At 48.9% G+C, this 15,727-nt stretch overlaps 1 protein-coding gene across 8 annotated transcripts in view; it reads right to left on the bottom strand.

Annotated features, from left to right (window-relative positions):
* The window catches only part of ARHGEF9 (Cdc42 guanine nucleotide exchange factor 9), a 188,862-nt gene that overhangs the window by 143,291 nt on the left and 29,844 nt on the right, over positions 1-15,727 (bottom strand). For all 8 annotated transcript variants that reach the window (XM_023926763.2, XM_086850900.1, XM_086850901.1 and 5 more), the window contains 2 exons: positions 12,487-12,634; positions 10,048-10,157 (listed from right to left, as the gene is read on the bottom strand). In XM_023926763.2, the coding sequence (XP_023782531.1) occupies positions 10,048-10,157; positions 12,487-12,634 (258 nt within the window). The remainder of the gene's footprint in view (positions 1-10,047; positions 10,158-12,486; positions 12,635-15,727) is intronic.

Raw genomic sequence — 15,727 nt, 5'->3', positions numbered from 1 at the left:
GCTCTGCTTCCAGCCTGGAGCAAAACCACGGGGCCAGGCCTGCAAAAGGCACCAGGAACAGGATTAGGTCAGCTCCAGTTGTGGGGACAAGGGCAAAGTGCACCTGGATCGTGGGATCCCAGCCGGGTCAGGCTGGAAGGGACCACAGAGGGCACCTGCTGTCACTCCCTGCTCCAGCAGGGCCACCCCAGAGCACTGGAATATCCTCAGGGAGGGAAATGTTCTGGGCAATCAGGGCTCTATCAGCTGCACAGGACAGAATTCCTTCCTCCTGTCCAGGTGGGACTTGCTGGGCTCAGTCCCTGCCTGTTCCTCTGGTGCCACTGCTGGGCCCTGCTCTAAGCCCTCCCTGCACACAGGGACAGGTTGGTCAAATCCCTTCCCAGCTGCCTCTTCCCAAAGCCAGTTCTGCTCCTGGCTGTCCTCTGCTCCCAGACCATCCTGCAGCAGCCTCTTCCTGCTCCTGGAGCATCCCTGGGCATGGTGATCCCAGGCAGCAGGGCCAGAGTTCACCTCCCCATCAGTGCTGTGCTTCCCTCAGGACCCTGCTTCCCTGAACTCATCCCTGACAGGACCCTGCTCCCCACCTCAGCACAGACAGCTACAAACTGGAGTAAAACATTTCCCTTCCAGATCAGAGCTTAAAATTACAAACTCCTGCCCCAGGCCAGGCCAGGCCACTGTGCTCCTCATTCCCCACCCATCCCACACAAATCCCGAGGGATCAGCACCCCTGGGACCCCTGCAGAGGCTCCCAGAGCTGCAGGATGTTTTAAATGTTTTAAATGCATGTGGGAGCAGCTCCTGTGGCACCCCCAGCCTCCCCTGGTCTCCCCCAATCCTCAGCAGCTCTGCTCTTACCCAACTTCTGACCTACTTCTGCCTTGTGCTTCTCTCCCTCCCCACTCCTGCCCTCAGTCCCCAATTAAATCTGTGTGAGATTTCCTCAATTATCCCCTTCCTGCTAATAGATGTGCAAAGAGGATGCCATAACAATGTATTCCCCTGGCACTGGTTCAAAATACATCTCCGAATTAACGTTGAGGAGGGCAGGATGTAGGAACACTTTAATTAAACATAAATGTATAGGAACCAGCAGTTAGGTTTAAGCAAGCTGATCTTTTGCTGCCACCACAACACTTCATCTCAGCCATGCAGTGAGAATCTTCATGCTCCTCTTTAATTGACAGGCCAATAAATCAGCACTAATCTCCCCTCTCTCTGTAGCTGTGCATGCTGTTCTGGAATACAGCAACATTCCACTGGCACAACCCAAGCTGCAACATGCATGGAAAACACTCCAGGCAAACCCTGAAACCTGTAACAAAACTTGGAGGGGGGACCTGAGCAATAAAAATCCGTGTTTGGCAATTCTGACAGGAGTAAAGCTTTAAACACACCTTTGGAAAGAGGAGGGGCAGGAATAGAGAACTCCCACCTGAAGCCATTAAGATGTTCTGATAAGCACTTGCAATTCTGGATGAATACAGAGATAATTTGAACACGATTTCTAATTGAGACAGAAACTGTCTGTGAGGAATAGGGAATGAGCCTGGGAATCTCTCTGCCCATTACAGAAGGCATCGAATCTCTGCTCAGCTTTACAGCCCCCTTCTGCCTCATCCCAGAAAAGTATTGAGAGATAAGAAATTGCATGTCTTCATAAAAAGGAGGCTTGAATCCATCTGCACACCTACAGCTGCATTTTCCATAGATGATCTCCTGCTTTATCTCCTCTCCTGGCCCAAAACAATCTCCTAACAGCTCAATAACAAACTCCAATTAACCACATCACTGCAAAGTGATGCTCAGGGTGCTGATGGCACAGAAGGAAGAAACAAGATTATTTTAAGCCTGGTGGAGAGTAACTTGCAGCACTTTCAGCCCTGCTGCAAATACCCAGAAAACTCCCAGGCAGCAAGTCCCTGAGTACACAGCAAACAGCCACTGGGGTGATCTCGAAATTATTTAGGGCACTGCAGTGCTGGATGAGGCTGAAATGAAAAGGATGAAGCCTCAAGGCCAGGCAGGATCTCTGCAGGAGCTTAGAAGGCAGCCCTCAGAGCTCCCTCCGAATCCCAGGGGAACACAGCAAGGACTGCGCTTTCCAACGTGCTGGAGATGGGCTGAGCACAGGAAGGAAAAGAACATTTTTTAACTTTTCCCCAGTATTTCTTCATGCTCTGAGTGGGACCTGGATGTCAAAATGACCTCTGGGAGCAGAGTGCCACCTCTCAAAGCCTCAGTCCCCTCTATCTGTGAGGAAGGCAGTAACTCCCAGCCCACTGAAATGACAAACAGCCAAGCTCTGCCTGGCTCTGGAAAACACACTTTGCTCTAAATATGAGAAGCTCTAAACAAAAAGCTGCAGCTTCCCTCTTGCCTCTCCCTGTTTGCTCTGTGTACACCCAAGGCCCTCGTTTCCACCTTACTGCACATGTACTGAAGCTATTTTTGGCCAAGAGTGACGTGGCTTTGTTTGCATAACTGGGTTCCCACCTCATGATCTGCCGCTCTAATAGTTTGCAAAATAATAGCTGGAAAATGTCTGATTCCCCAAGAAGTGCCTGCAAAGTTCAGTTTGTCTTTATCTTAACTCCAAAATAAAGGAAAAGAATTAAAAAAAAACCCAAAACAAAACAGGAAACAAGCCTTCCTGCAGCATCACTTATAAAACGCTTCAGCAAGATGTAAAACAAATTATTTAGTGATGACCAGCTGGGATGTGGGGATTTAATTTTGCTTCTGGTTTGGATGAGGGAATCAAACCAGAAAAGACGAGGCCAAAGTCACACAGGAAGAAAACCATTTTACACAGTGGAGCCTTAACAACTCGCGTCAACCCAAAATATCATCCGCAGGAAATGCAAACTTATCACTGATGGCTAAAAACAAAAGCACAGCTCGAAATAGCAGCATTTCAGATGAGGCAAATACGTCGCTTGGACTATTCTCAACTGTCAGAACTGAGCTGCAATCACAGATCTCTCTTGAGGAATATTTGGTATTTGTCCAGTATTAAAAATAAAATGTGAGGTATCTTAGAAAAGAAAGAGATGGCTCAAATAAAGAATGTATGGAAATAAATCCTGCGTGCAGAAGGATCCAACCACTTGCTCTTCTTGTCCAAGTCCCAACTCCTGGCAAAAGAGGGACAAAACCCATTTCTACAAGAAATTCACCTCAAAATTTGGAAACGTGTCAATAGACAGAGCTAAGGAGACCCATCATACAAAGCAGTGGAGTTATTCCTGCTCCTAGGTGAAGTCCTTGCACCAGGAGGAGTGGAAAGGGAGTCATGACAGGGGCTCATCCTTCTTGGAGGTGCTTCCTGGGCATCCCAGCCCAGCTTGCAGCAGCTGCTCTGCTGCCCCTGTCTCTCCCTGGATCCCACAGCATCCCTGGGGAGAGCCCTGCAGGGGACAGCAGCACATGGAGTGCCAGCAAGGTGGGGCACTCATTTCTCTCCACGCTCAGAAGTGAAACCCACTGCTCAGGGCAAGAGTGGCCAAAGGCTCTCCAAAAGTGGTCCCCACTGGCCACAATCTGCACTGTTGCTGCTTCCCAGCAGTGCAATCCCTTCCCACTCCCCAAAGGATGCTCCCTGCATGGTCTGCCGTGCTCCTGTGTGGGATTGCACACCAGGAACAGCAGCACTGCAGCCAGCTCTCCTCCCACCTCCTTCCCAGGGCAACAATCCCCGCTCCCATCACAGCACAGCCACCACAAAATGTCTGCTCTTGTTCAAAAAAGACTGATCTCTCAAGGTTTTAGGATGACAGGATAATGTATTTCCCTAGATATTAGAGACTGAAAGAGATTTATTAGGGGAATTATTCTCTATATTCTGTGCAGTCCATTAGGAGATGAAGCTTTCCCTGCTCCATCGAGGAGCTCGTTGCAGGCCATGTGACTGCACTGATAAAATACCCAAGCCCCCTTTGCAGCCTCTTATCCTGCTCATTTCATACTCCTCCAAGTCAATATCCCAGTTCAATTCATGTGTGAAAACCCCCATAATTCTGCAGGACAAAACCAGGGACAAAATTAGACCCTTTATTCCTACCTTTGGTACTAGGGACAGCTTGTTACCAAATCCACTTCAGCTTCTCCAAAACTCAGAGCAGCTGCAGTTTCCCTGGGAGCCTGAATTTTCAGGTGCCAGCACCTCAGCAGTGTGGGCAGGTGCTCTGAATTTGGGGGTTATGAACACATCCCCTCCAAACTGCATGAGGATTGAACAGCTTGGGGTGAACAGCAAAGGGGATGGTCCCAGATGTTCCTCCCAGGTCATCGACAGGACCAAAGCACACTCTGGACACTGTGGGATCACAGATCTCCTCCAGGATCCCAAGGGAATTGCCTTTGGCCACATCAGGCTGGTGATGCAGTAAAACACTCAGAGCTCATCTCAGAGTCCAGGGAGCCCCAACACAGCCACTCCCCATCACCCCTGGTGTGATGTCCCCCCACCCAGTGCCTTCAGCAGCACTTCTGTCATGCATCTCCAGCCTGATGCATCTCCGAATGGAACCTCAGCAGCTACAGAAGACATTTTGGAGCTCTGAGCCGTGCTTTTGCCTGTCCTTCCCAAATTTAGCTCCTTTTCAGCTAAACACTGGTGACACCTTGAGTGACGAGCGCAGCCAGGGCTCAGGAAGCACTACAAAAGCATTTGTTCCAATATTTACGCAGGGATTTTTCATGCTACACCTACCACGAACTTTAGTTTATTGGGAACATAGTGCACAGGGGAAGGGCAAACCACAGAGTCTACACTGCTGCCAAGCAAAATGTCATTAAGGTTTTAGCAATGCAACACAAATTGAGTTTACATTAAAGCTTCTTTTGTATAAACCATATCCCAGAGTGAAACACAGTGACAGAGCTGAGTAATGAGTCGAAGCAGAGCAATCAAGGTGGAACTACTGAGCAATAGGGAAAAGGAGCCATTCCAAAGTGCTATTTAAAGTTAGGCTGAAAGCTCCATTTGAACTATGGAAGTGATTATGTACAGTCTCCACTGCACACACACTGAATGCCATGGAGGATGCAGTACCTGCCACCTGCAGCTGCACAGAGACACCCCGAGCTTCAATGGCACTATAAAAACCATCACAAACTGGAAGCTGAGCTTCTTCTTAATATAGACTTACATATAACTGCTGAAGAGCTGAGAAGTCTGGAACTTCAAATCTCTCTTGTGCTACCCAGCACATAAACCCACAACTCAAAGGTGACCATTTGTCATTTCCAACCTTTCCTTCCTGCAGGATTCAGTCTCTGAAGCCCTGTTTGTCCCCAGGAGTGCTGGAAAACACCACTGTTATGGCACTGTTGGAGCAACACCAAAGTCACCGAGGTTTGTGTCCCCCCAGCCCTGCTCTGTCCAGAACCACAGCATTTCTGGATGTTTTTCTAAACACCCAGAGCATGGAATGTTTGGAAATCCCACTCATTTCTAGTTCCAGGCTGTATAAAGTGTGCTTTGCACCGATCCCCAGGGAGGGAGCCCAGAGCAGGGTCTGTTCATGCCAGAGGGATGCAATGGGCTCAGGGCTCACCTGGAGCTCACACTCAGCTCCCAAAGCCAGCAGGGCAGGCACAGCTCAGGTGCTGAAAAGGCTGCAGTGCTGCAGTCAGGGGTGCAGGGACCCTGGCTGGGCACTCCTCACACAGCCAGATGGGGCTGGATCACAGCACTGCAATATTCTGAAGCTCAATCCCTGTTTCCCCCTCGATTGAGCAAGCCAATCTTGATTTATGTGAACAACAACACACAGACAGTTTTTCAGAACTTGCAAAAAAACGTTTATAAATGGCTAAATATAAAAAAAACCCAAAAAACCCAAAGAACAACTCCATAAAGATTTCAGAGCACTGCTAAGTAGAGCAGCATAATAGGTTTATCAAGATATAAAGCAGCCCTCCCCAAAATATACAGCTCAGACATACCCTGCCAGCAGAAGTACTCAATGTTTAAGATGAGGGAAGAGAGATTCAGTGAGGATTTGTTTTCCTGGCAGCCCTCCATACGTGCACATAAACCTCTTGTAGCAGCACACTGATATTTAAACTAATTAGCACCAGGAAAGCCTCGGGACTCTGCTTTTCTCCCAGCCTGTTCCCAGGGACACAGGGGCTCCAAAATCTGACTGTGATCACATCCCACTCATGTCCCAGGATGCTGCAGCCCAGGAGCCCCAGCACACCCCCCTTCCTGCCCAAGTACACGGGAACACGGGGCAGGACACTTGGCAAAGAGAAAAAAAAATCCCCCCTCTGCCCAAACTGCCCACTCAGCACTATGTGAGAGGATAAAAATAGCAGGCAGGAGGGCTGGCCCTGAATATCAAGCAGCATTCCCACCCAAATCAACTTCCCCCTCACTCTGTTCTCCCACAGGCTGCACGTTGCCTGAATTTCCCATTCCTCATAAACACAGCCGGTGGGGATTTAGCTCTGGGGAGGCTGGAACATCCACCATCATCGCTCTGGCAACCCCCCACCAGCCTCTGGAAAGAGCTCCTGACTTCCAGAGGAGAAAGGACAGGCTGGGGGGGTGGGTTGTGTGAATATTCAACACCTCTGCACAGCAGGACTGCCTATTATTAGTATAGGGGATGTCAAAGAAGCTCCTCTCATGCAAAGTTTCCAGTCTAGCTAATTAACAGTGGCTTCCTCCAGCATATCAATTTGGGCTTTAGTCCCTTGCACACAAGCACACAGGGCAGGAAGGAGAGAAGGAGCAGAGAACAGCAATGGCTGCAGTCATCTTTAAAGGCTGGAAATGAAATCTCTCAGGTAAGACAGAGAACACACATTGAGAGGAGGCCTCCCCTCTTAGGAAGGGCTGAATCTGCCATCTTTCAAAAAAAGACTGGATGTGGCACACAGTGCTATGGTTTAGTTGAGGTGGTGTTAGGGCATAATCTCAAAGATTTCTTCCAAAATAGTGATTCCTCCTGGAGCACATCCCCAGAGCACCTGTCTGGAAAAAGCTGAGATGATTTTGACTGGGCAGCTAGCAAGAAGCAAAAGATTCTCTGACAAGGGGCAGCAGAGGCCAGTGATTTGGGTCAGGATGGGACTGTCACCCCCTGCTTTTGACACCCAGACCATAAAACACCTCCCAGCACCGCTCTGGGGCTGCAGAAAGGAACTCACTGCTCCCCTTGCCCCAGGATCAGCCACGGCCCAGCTGGCAGGACCTGCCTGAGGGTAAATCAGAGACATGAGAGATGCTGAGGGTCCTGGCAGGGCAGCCTTTAGAGCACTCCTTGCCATCTCTGCTGCAGCTCAGGGCACCTTGAGGTCTCCTGCAAGTTGGTCTCGTTTGTGCCAAACTGCTTTCATAAAAGCAAAGGCTCTAAGTGACCTAAGTGCTAAACCAAAATGCTCTGCACATAAACTGCTTCAACACAGAGTTTTCTCCAGGCTCAAGAGTGTACTCTGGAAAAAAAAAAAATTAAAGACTGAAAGCTTTTAGAAATGTGACTTTATTTAGTTTTACCTGCTTCTTAAATTAGGAGAGAAATAAAAAAAATAAATATTGTATGGCTCCACACGCAGCACCCTGCAGTGCTTCCATTTCTTATTCCCACCTACAAAGCGGGAACCATAACATTATCTACTCCATAAAAAACTTCTCCAGCTTGTGCCCAGATTTCAGACACTCTTGCTTGGAAGGATAAATCCCTGCTTCCTGCACTGCTCTGCCACCTCACTGGCGTCAGCTGTCAATGAAAGCACTCGACAAGAGACACCCAGGCCCACAAATCTCACCCCAAATTTCCACATCTTGCCAGAGCAGAAACTTCTTTCTGGCCAGAAGGTGATTTGCAGCCCTGTAGATCTTCACTGAGCTGCGGGCAGAGGTGACAGATGAGTTTCCCAGCACTGTACTGTGAGCCACATCTATGTATCCTGCTCCTGCAGGATGGGGTTTATAAATCAGCAACTCTGATTTATAAACCCCAGCAAAGGTTTCAGAGCTGCCTGTTTGCCTTTCATTTAAAAACAAGCTGCTTTATGAACAGGCCTCTCCAAACCCAGTTCCCTGCCTCAGTGGTGCACAGGTTTTTGGCATGGCTGTGGCTGAGCCAAACAGCACCCACAGATCTCTGGGTCAGAGCAGCTCGCTTCCCCTTCCAGCTCCACATCCTTCCCAACCATCACCACAGGAGAAGCAGTTTCTTAGCTGACCTTTCCCCAGGTTCAGCAGGGTGTTGTGTTTGCTGAGGTTTCTGTTTTCCACAGCTTCTCTAAGGGGCTCTGATGCAATCTGGGCTCTGTTTGCCATCTGAAATAGGCCTGGCTTTATCAGGATGCACAAGGCACTGATAATTCAGCAGCAATTTTGTGTCACAACAGCACCTTGGCTTCCAGGAGGGTCTCCAGAACAGCTATGAAAGCTGCAAATGCTCCTCTTAAAAGATTAATAAAGTGATTAATTAAGGTGTAATAAAGTGACTAATTAAGGTGTAATAAAGTGACTAATTAAGGACCAAATCCATCCATGCACTGGTCAGTACCAGATCCTGAACAGGGACACAGAAAATGGACAACACACCTGAGACATTCCAAGGCAGGGCTTGCACACTGCCCAACAGGATATTTCACTGCTCTGCAGTCACCTGCCTTATCCTGGCCCCAAGGACAAGCAGCTTTATTGGATCTGGATCATTTTATCTTCCAGGAAAACTTTGTTCAAAGCTTTAGATGTTCAGCTTGTTTAAAACCAGAACAGCTTTCCTGAGTTGAAAGAAGCAGTTCATGTCGCGGCAGCGAGGTAGGACCCAAAGGGAAGGAAGAGAAAAAGAAAAGCTGAACTCCTTGTCTGGCTCTCCTGTGCCTTTGTACCTCAGCCCACAAAAACTCAGCAATGAAAACAGAAGTGACGCAAGACGGAATTCCAGAAAGCCACAAGCGACCAAAATTCCAGCGGCGCATCCCCGCACGCGTTCCCTGGAAACCAACAGCCAACACAAGGAGGATGGAGAAGTCAGCGTCACTCACTGCCAACTTACTGCTCCTGGGATGGAAAAACACACCCAGAGGCCAGGCCCCCCTGGAAATCACATTTCAGGAAGGCAGTTCATCAAATATCAAAGGGGAAAGGAATACAATAAAGGTCTGGTGAGGAAGGACAGCAGTGGGGTGGGAAAGAGCCACAGAGACACAAGAGAAGGTCAGTTCCCTACTCCAGCAGGGAAATTCCTGGCTCCCAGATCATCCTTTGTTCCTGTGCCCTAGAGGAACAACAAGGGCTAAAGCTCTTCTGCCACACTCAGTAGAAAACTCTGCCTGCATCACAGCACAAACTGGGAAACCTACTGGGTTTGGGATAATCCTGATCTGAAACCAGACTCAAGAGTGCTACAAATCCAAAACAAGGCCTCCAGACTTCAAACACAGGGGCACAGCAAAAAAACCCACCCCCCACCCAAGCAAGGAAACACATCAGACAAATTAAACCATTTTTGCCATCTTTTCTGAATTTTTCCCAGAGGAAAATGTCCCCAGGCCCACAATAGCTTTTACTTCCCCCACTAGAAGCATCATTCACAAAAAAAGAACCAAGTGGATTGTGCCTACATTTGCAAAACACCTTGGGAAAGAAGCAGTGACACAAATTTGTCGCCGAGATGGTGCTGGGAGCAGCACCAAACCCAAAGGACACAGGGCTAAAAAAAGGAAGGAGAAAAAATAAACCCATCAAAACCACGGAGCAGATCTGAAGGCGACGTGAAACGTCACAGTTCCTTCCACCTGCAAGGAACACTCAGCCACAGGCACAGGAGGCCCAGGGACAATCCAAAAGTCTCTGCTACCCATTGAAGGGACACTGATTTGGGGAAAATCCGATGCACCTCAGCTTTTATTGCCACAAAATAACAACAAACCAAAATAATCCCCATCTGTGGCGGAAGGACCCAGGGATTGAGGAAGCTGTTAGTCAAGCACATTGTTATAAACACAAAGCCCAAAGCAGGCAAATCCCAGCCCTGAATCAGGCAGAGAGGCACGTTCCACACAGCTCCTTACCCGACTGATCTGCAGCTTCTCAGCTCCAGGCTTGAAGAGGTTCCATCGACGGCCGCCGTTCCGGCAGTTCCCGCGCACCTTCAGGGTCTTTGAAGCCTGTTCGTTCTCAGCTGCCAGGAGAAAATCCACAGGAACAAAAAAAAAAGGAATGACAAAAGATAAATGCTGTGCTTTAGCTCAGGCTGGGGGCGGAGGCTGTTCTTTTAAATGAAAGAAACAAAATTGTTTGCAAGAGACTCATTCAACCTCTCCTTTAGAAAAAGAGAGCACAGAGTATATTTAGGTGCTTTATTCAGTGCTCTTGGGATACAAGAGAAATAGTGCAGCTTGGATACTACAAAAAGGCAGAGCTGGGAGCCACATCCCGAGGTGGGGCCAGCCCAGCTGGGTGCAGAGCCAGGATGCTCTGCCAGGAGCTCCAGGAGCAGGAGACCCTCAGCAACCTGCAGCGGTGTGCGCAGGGCAGCACCTGCAGCAATGCCAGCTGCACACTCACTGTGCTCCACGGGATGCCAGGCCTTGGAAAAGAAACAGCTCCTCCAATTTACACACAAAACAGAAATGGGGAAGTCCATAAAAGCTGTTTTTTTAAGGAAACTGGGCTGGTTCTCACCCCCAGCGTTTCAGGCCGAGCCCTCACAGACGCAGTTCTGCTCTAGCTTTGACTAGACACAAAAAACCTCAGCAAACCCCAGCCTGGCCTTGCAGATGGCACTACCCAGGCACAAAGCAGCTTCTGAAAAAAGGCAAATGAGCTCTACTTTTCCAATTAAAATTTCCAATGTGACATTTTCAGCTCCACATCCCGTCCCTCTCTTTTTAGGGTGAAGCAGCCATTCTGTATTAGCCCAGAGTTTTTCCCTCCCACATTTGGAAAGCTTAGATTTAAATCCCTTCTTCCACCAGGTTCTTCACATCCCTTGGCCTGGAGGGAATGAAACAGAGCTGAGCACCACTGGTGCCCCCACAGCTGCTGCAAGCACAGGTGCCTGTGGTCCAGGCAGTGCACAGATGTGGTACATGGTGTTTCCAGAACCTGGAGATTCCTCATCCCACTCATGGAGCAAGGATCTAGGGAAAACAGCCACTTTCTGGAATCCTTCCCTAAAAGATGCTCAGTTTCTATCTCCTGACGTACCTCTAACCCGGCAGAGGTCTCAGACTGTGTCAGTCCTGGGGGGTTTGAGACCAGAATAAATAAATTCCAGGCTTTGGGAGAGTGGAGACCCCCAGAGCAAACAGGTGGGGGCTCTGCCCTGCCCATTCCAGAGCGCAGCAGGGCAGGGATGCTGCTGCAGCCTGGCTGGGCAGCCATCCTGATTTTCTTCCAGTGTTGCTGGGAGAGAGATTGCACTGAGACCTATTTCCTCAATGCTGATGCAGGCAGCCTGCTGCTATTTTTAGCAGCCCACATTTCACTTTGGAGACTCTTGGCGAGCCGGGCTGCAGCACGGTGCCGATTACAGCGGGAGGCGATGGATGGAGCAGCAAACAGGGAATGCTCGCTCCGAGGGGCTGTGTGACCCCACCCTGTGCTGGGAACCACTGCACCCCGGCAGCAGAGCCATCAATTAACAGCACAGGCAGCTAATTGGCCTTGTCTCCCCCAGTTCTTCTGAAGCCTGATGTGCTGCCACCATCCATCAGCCTCCCGGATCCCCGGAGTGCTCCCCAGCAATGCCAGCACAATCTGGCAGTGCTTCGTGCTCGCCCATTGCTAAATCACAGGATTCTTCATGCCAGCAGTGGCCCTTCAGGAAATAATTTCCTTTCTCTCATTTATCAATCTTTTTAATTAGGCGGTTCAAAAAATGATGTCATCTATTCAGCCATCAGCCAATTTACCTTCAGATACAGATACATTCCACGGTGCTCTGGTGTCACTGTGAGCAGGACAATGCAGAGGGGTCACCCCAGTCTTTGGCTCAGGAGATTCCCTCCTTCATCATGAAAAGTACCCAAGCACAAGAGGAAAAAACCCCTCACTTCTTGTGTTTCCAAACAATCAGACTTGAGTAGTGATCTCAGTACCCATCATCACTCACCACCTCCAAACGGTGACTACTCAGTGAGTACTCACCACAGAGGATCTTTGGAGGACAGAAATTCAAGAGAAAAGCACCAAATATAAACTCCCACAGCAGCTGCTGAACAGCTCTTACACCTCACGTGCCTACCCCTGCTCATCCTCTCATAACCAGATTGTGGGGATTGTGTTAGAGACATTAAAGGGAGAAAACAGCTTTATTTCATAAACACACAGTGCACAAGAAGATCCTATTAGCCAGCAAGAAACTCCTCAGCACGCGGCTCTCGGAGCTCCCTCACCTGGCACCAAGGATGTAACCAGCAGGGATGCAAACCACATTCCTGCCTTTCCCATCCCTGCTGCAGCATGGGTGACATCCAAAAAGCCAAAACTGGCAAAGAGGCACTCACCACGTCTGCGCAGCAGGTGCTGCATGCGCCCTCCCAGCTGGTCCAGCCCCATGGGGGTGCTCTGCGAGAGGGGCTCGGAGCGGCAGCGCTCCACCAGCGCCTTGAAGGGCTCTGCTTGTGGGGACGGCTGTGCAGGATGAGATGTTGGCTGCCAAGAGAAGGGGAACACAAGAATTTTACCAACAGCAGTTAAATCTCAGGCAAAGCAACCACAGGATGTACAATAATCCATGGAATTTCCACGAGCGCGGCTCGCTGCAGCTGCACCCGCTGCATTTCTGACTGCAGGCTCAGGACCTGCTGGCCCTGGTGTGCAGCTCCAGTGTCCCTATTGCAGCTTAGACCTCTTACAGCTTGGAGCCCAACACTTCCAGTGGCCCTTGAGTATCCTGGGAACTTCAGGGAGAAACCCTGATGGAGACCCACCTGCTGCTCAGTGTTTTGGGGGTGAGGCTGCTCTCCCATTCCCAAATCCCAGCAGGAGCACAGCCAAGGAAGGAATTAGCTGTATTAGGAATTAGCTGTTGCTCAGGAGCCCATACCAGCAAGGGCTGGCTGCTTCCAAGGGACAGCAAAGAGCAGCCAAACAGGTTGGCAGCTCACAGCTAACCAGACACGTCCTTGCATCTGTAGCCTTTACTTGAATAAAACAGCTGCAATTAACTGAAGCACCCATAAAATGGTCAAATAACTCAGTTATACCTTAATGCAACACTAATCCAAAGAATTGGCATTTACAGCTAAGTGGAGAAAAATGCTGGCGTTTTCCTCACTCCAACTTTTATTATTCTATTCCAGGAGGAAAAGTTCCTGAAAACGACAACTGTACCGTGACATTTTGCAGAATGGAATGTTCTTTTTAAAAACATCACAATTCAAACTCCTACTTTTCATTTTATTCTCTGTGACATGTGACATTGTGGAAGTCGTGTGTATAATCTTAGAGTCAAGAAATGAGAAGAAAAATCATCTGACAAAGGTCAGGGGAAGCTAACAGGAGGTGTTCCTCTCTGGGAGGTTTCTAGGCTCAATCACAGACACATCTGTCACACTTCCAGGAATAACTGCTAATAACTGAGTGCCTGGGATGGTTTGGTGGATCCATCCTCGAGACTCCAGCAGCTCATTTTCACTGATGTGCTGTTATTTTCATTTACAGGTGAAGAACAAAGCAGACAGGCTGTAATTACCCCAGAAGAAAGCTGTGGATGAATTAAGGCTCCATCTCCCAGCACCAGCATCATATCCCAGTGAACCAGTTCACTTCTCTTAGCTGCAAAACAGCTGGGAGGAGGTAAAAGCCAAAGAAAACCTTCCATCCAGGGAATTTTGGACACAGAGTCCCTTTAGCATAATGCCAGCAATGCCCAGAGCTTCCCCTTCCCATCCCTACTCTGATGCCCTGTTTTAACTTTTGAGGCTGGGAAAGGGATAAAGGAAAGTCACATCATGTGTTTAAAGAAAACATGTGGAAATCTGAATTATCCATGCGTTCCATGGCTGGTTCTATATACAAGCAAAGAGTATCAGCTTGGCAAACTCAACCTGCCTTTCCCTGATGATGTTAAAAATACATTTCCCAAAAAAAACCCTGCCCCACTATAGATAGCACTAAATATAGGCTTTAATTCAAGGATTTTGCTAGCACCTCCTGGTTATAATGAATACAAGAATCTGAACAGCTTGCAGATAGGCTTTAGAAGTTTTGTCTCCTCTAAAAATAAAATGATTGTCAGACACAACCACATAAAAAGCCATAAATACCCCAAATCTTCATTCTGCAAGTAAATTGCACCTCACTGCAGAAAGGAACACAGTGCTCTTTTGGCAACAGCAGGATTGAGAAAGTGAAGTATAATTTGTTAATTTGGAAGGACTATAAAGTCCTTTGTTACAGCAGGCTGAGACACAACCCAGGAGATGAACAATCAGGAGATGAAGAAAGCTCTGAAGATCAACTCTCCCAGGTACCATTTTCTGGTCAGTGTCATTCAGCAGTGGGATTTTTATCCACTCAGCAATTCCATCTCTGCAGCTGCTCCCACAAGAAACCAATCTCCAGCTCAAAGTCGCTACGGGCATCACCTGCAACTTCTCAGCAAACACACAAAAGGGAACTTTGCTGCACCTTGCTCTTGTGAAAAGGCACTTGGAGCTGCACTAAAGCCAGAGCCCAGAGCTGTGGGAGGATGAGAGCTGTGGCCCCAGCTATCAGGCAGCAGATCTGCAACCCCATCCCCTGGCACGAGCACACTCAGGGAAATCAGAAATCCTGCACTTCCAGTTGGACCCACCGCAGGGAGAGGCTCCCGCTTTCCCCCACAGAGCACAGGAGCCCCAAAAACCTCCTAAAGCCCTGACAGCACCCATATCCACCTGGGCCATTCAGAGCAGCAGCACACTCTGCACCTTTGTGGCACTGGGACACTTTGTGAGTCCAGGACTCGGAGGAACAACCTCAGCAGCTGCTCCAGAGAAACATCTGCAGCCATGCAGGAGTTTGAGCACACGGCCCCTTCCAGAGCCCTGAAACCAACCACAGCATCCCATCAGCCTGCCACCTCATCCTATGGGACACACAGCTTTTGCCAAGGCTGACAAGCCTCTAGAAATCTCATTTTCACACTTCTGGCAATCCTAATTCCCCCAGAGAACAGCCTCACAAACTAAACTATGTGCAGCCAGAAAAAAGCTGCAGCCTGCAAACCCTTTGGAGATAAAATTCTGAACCCCAAGGATAAAGATTAGGCTTTTTGTTCCATCAAAATAACCTCTTATTTCTCAACCAAGCCAGCAGAGGGCACAGAAAGACTGTGGTGAAAGCGCTCTGCTGTCACTGCGAGGGTGACACCAACCCAGAGGCTCCCAGATGCTCCCAGTCCACCCTTTGGCAGATGTATCTGCCAGAAATAAACCTGACACTTGTTTCTGGGTCCTAAAAACTACAAACTGATACCTGAAATATGAATTCAGATGCCTGTTTTGCAACCTTTCCTCGTGTCACTCCAAAGGAGGTATCAAATCATCCCAAACCCTGTCCATGGACACACCAGCCAGTTTGGAACCCTGATGGAAGGCTGGAATTGCAAAATACACATTATCAAAGCTGCTTTCCATCTAAACATCATCTCAAGCTACTGGGAATTCTCAAAGACAACTCCTGGGGCTAGGCCTGACTTCCTGCAGCAGCAGTTTCACTGATGGGATGCTGTGGTGTTTATCGAGGTTGGAGGAGGATTAT

Source organism: Cyanistes caeruleus, chromosome 14, assembly GCF_971803275.1.
Source record: "Cyanistes caeruleus chromosome 14, bCyaCae1.hap1.1, whole genome shotgun sequence".
NCBI lineage: Eukaryota > Metazoa > Chordata > Aves > Passeriformes > Paridae > Cyanistes > Cyanistes caeruleus.
Note: the sequence above shows the minus strand (reverse complement) of the source record. Positions and strands in the feature narration are given on the sequence as shown.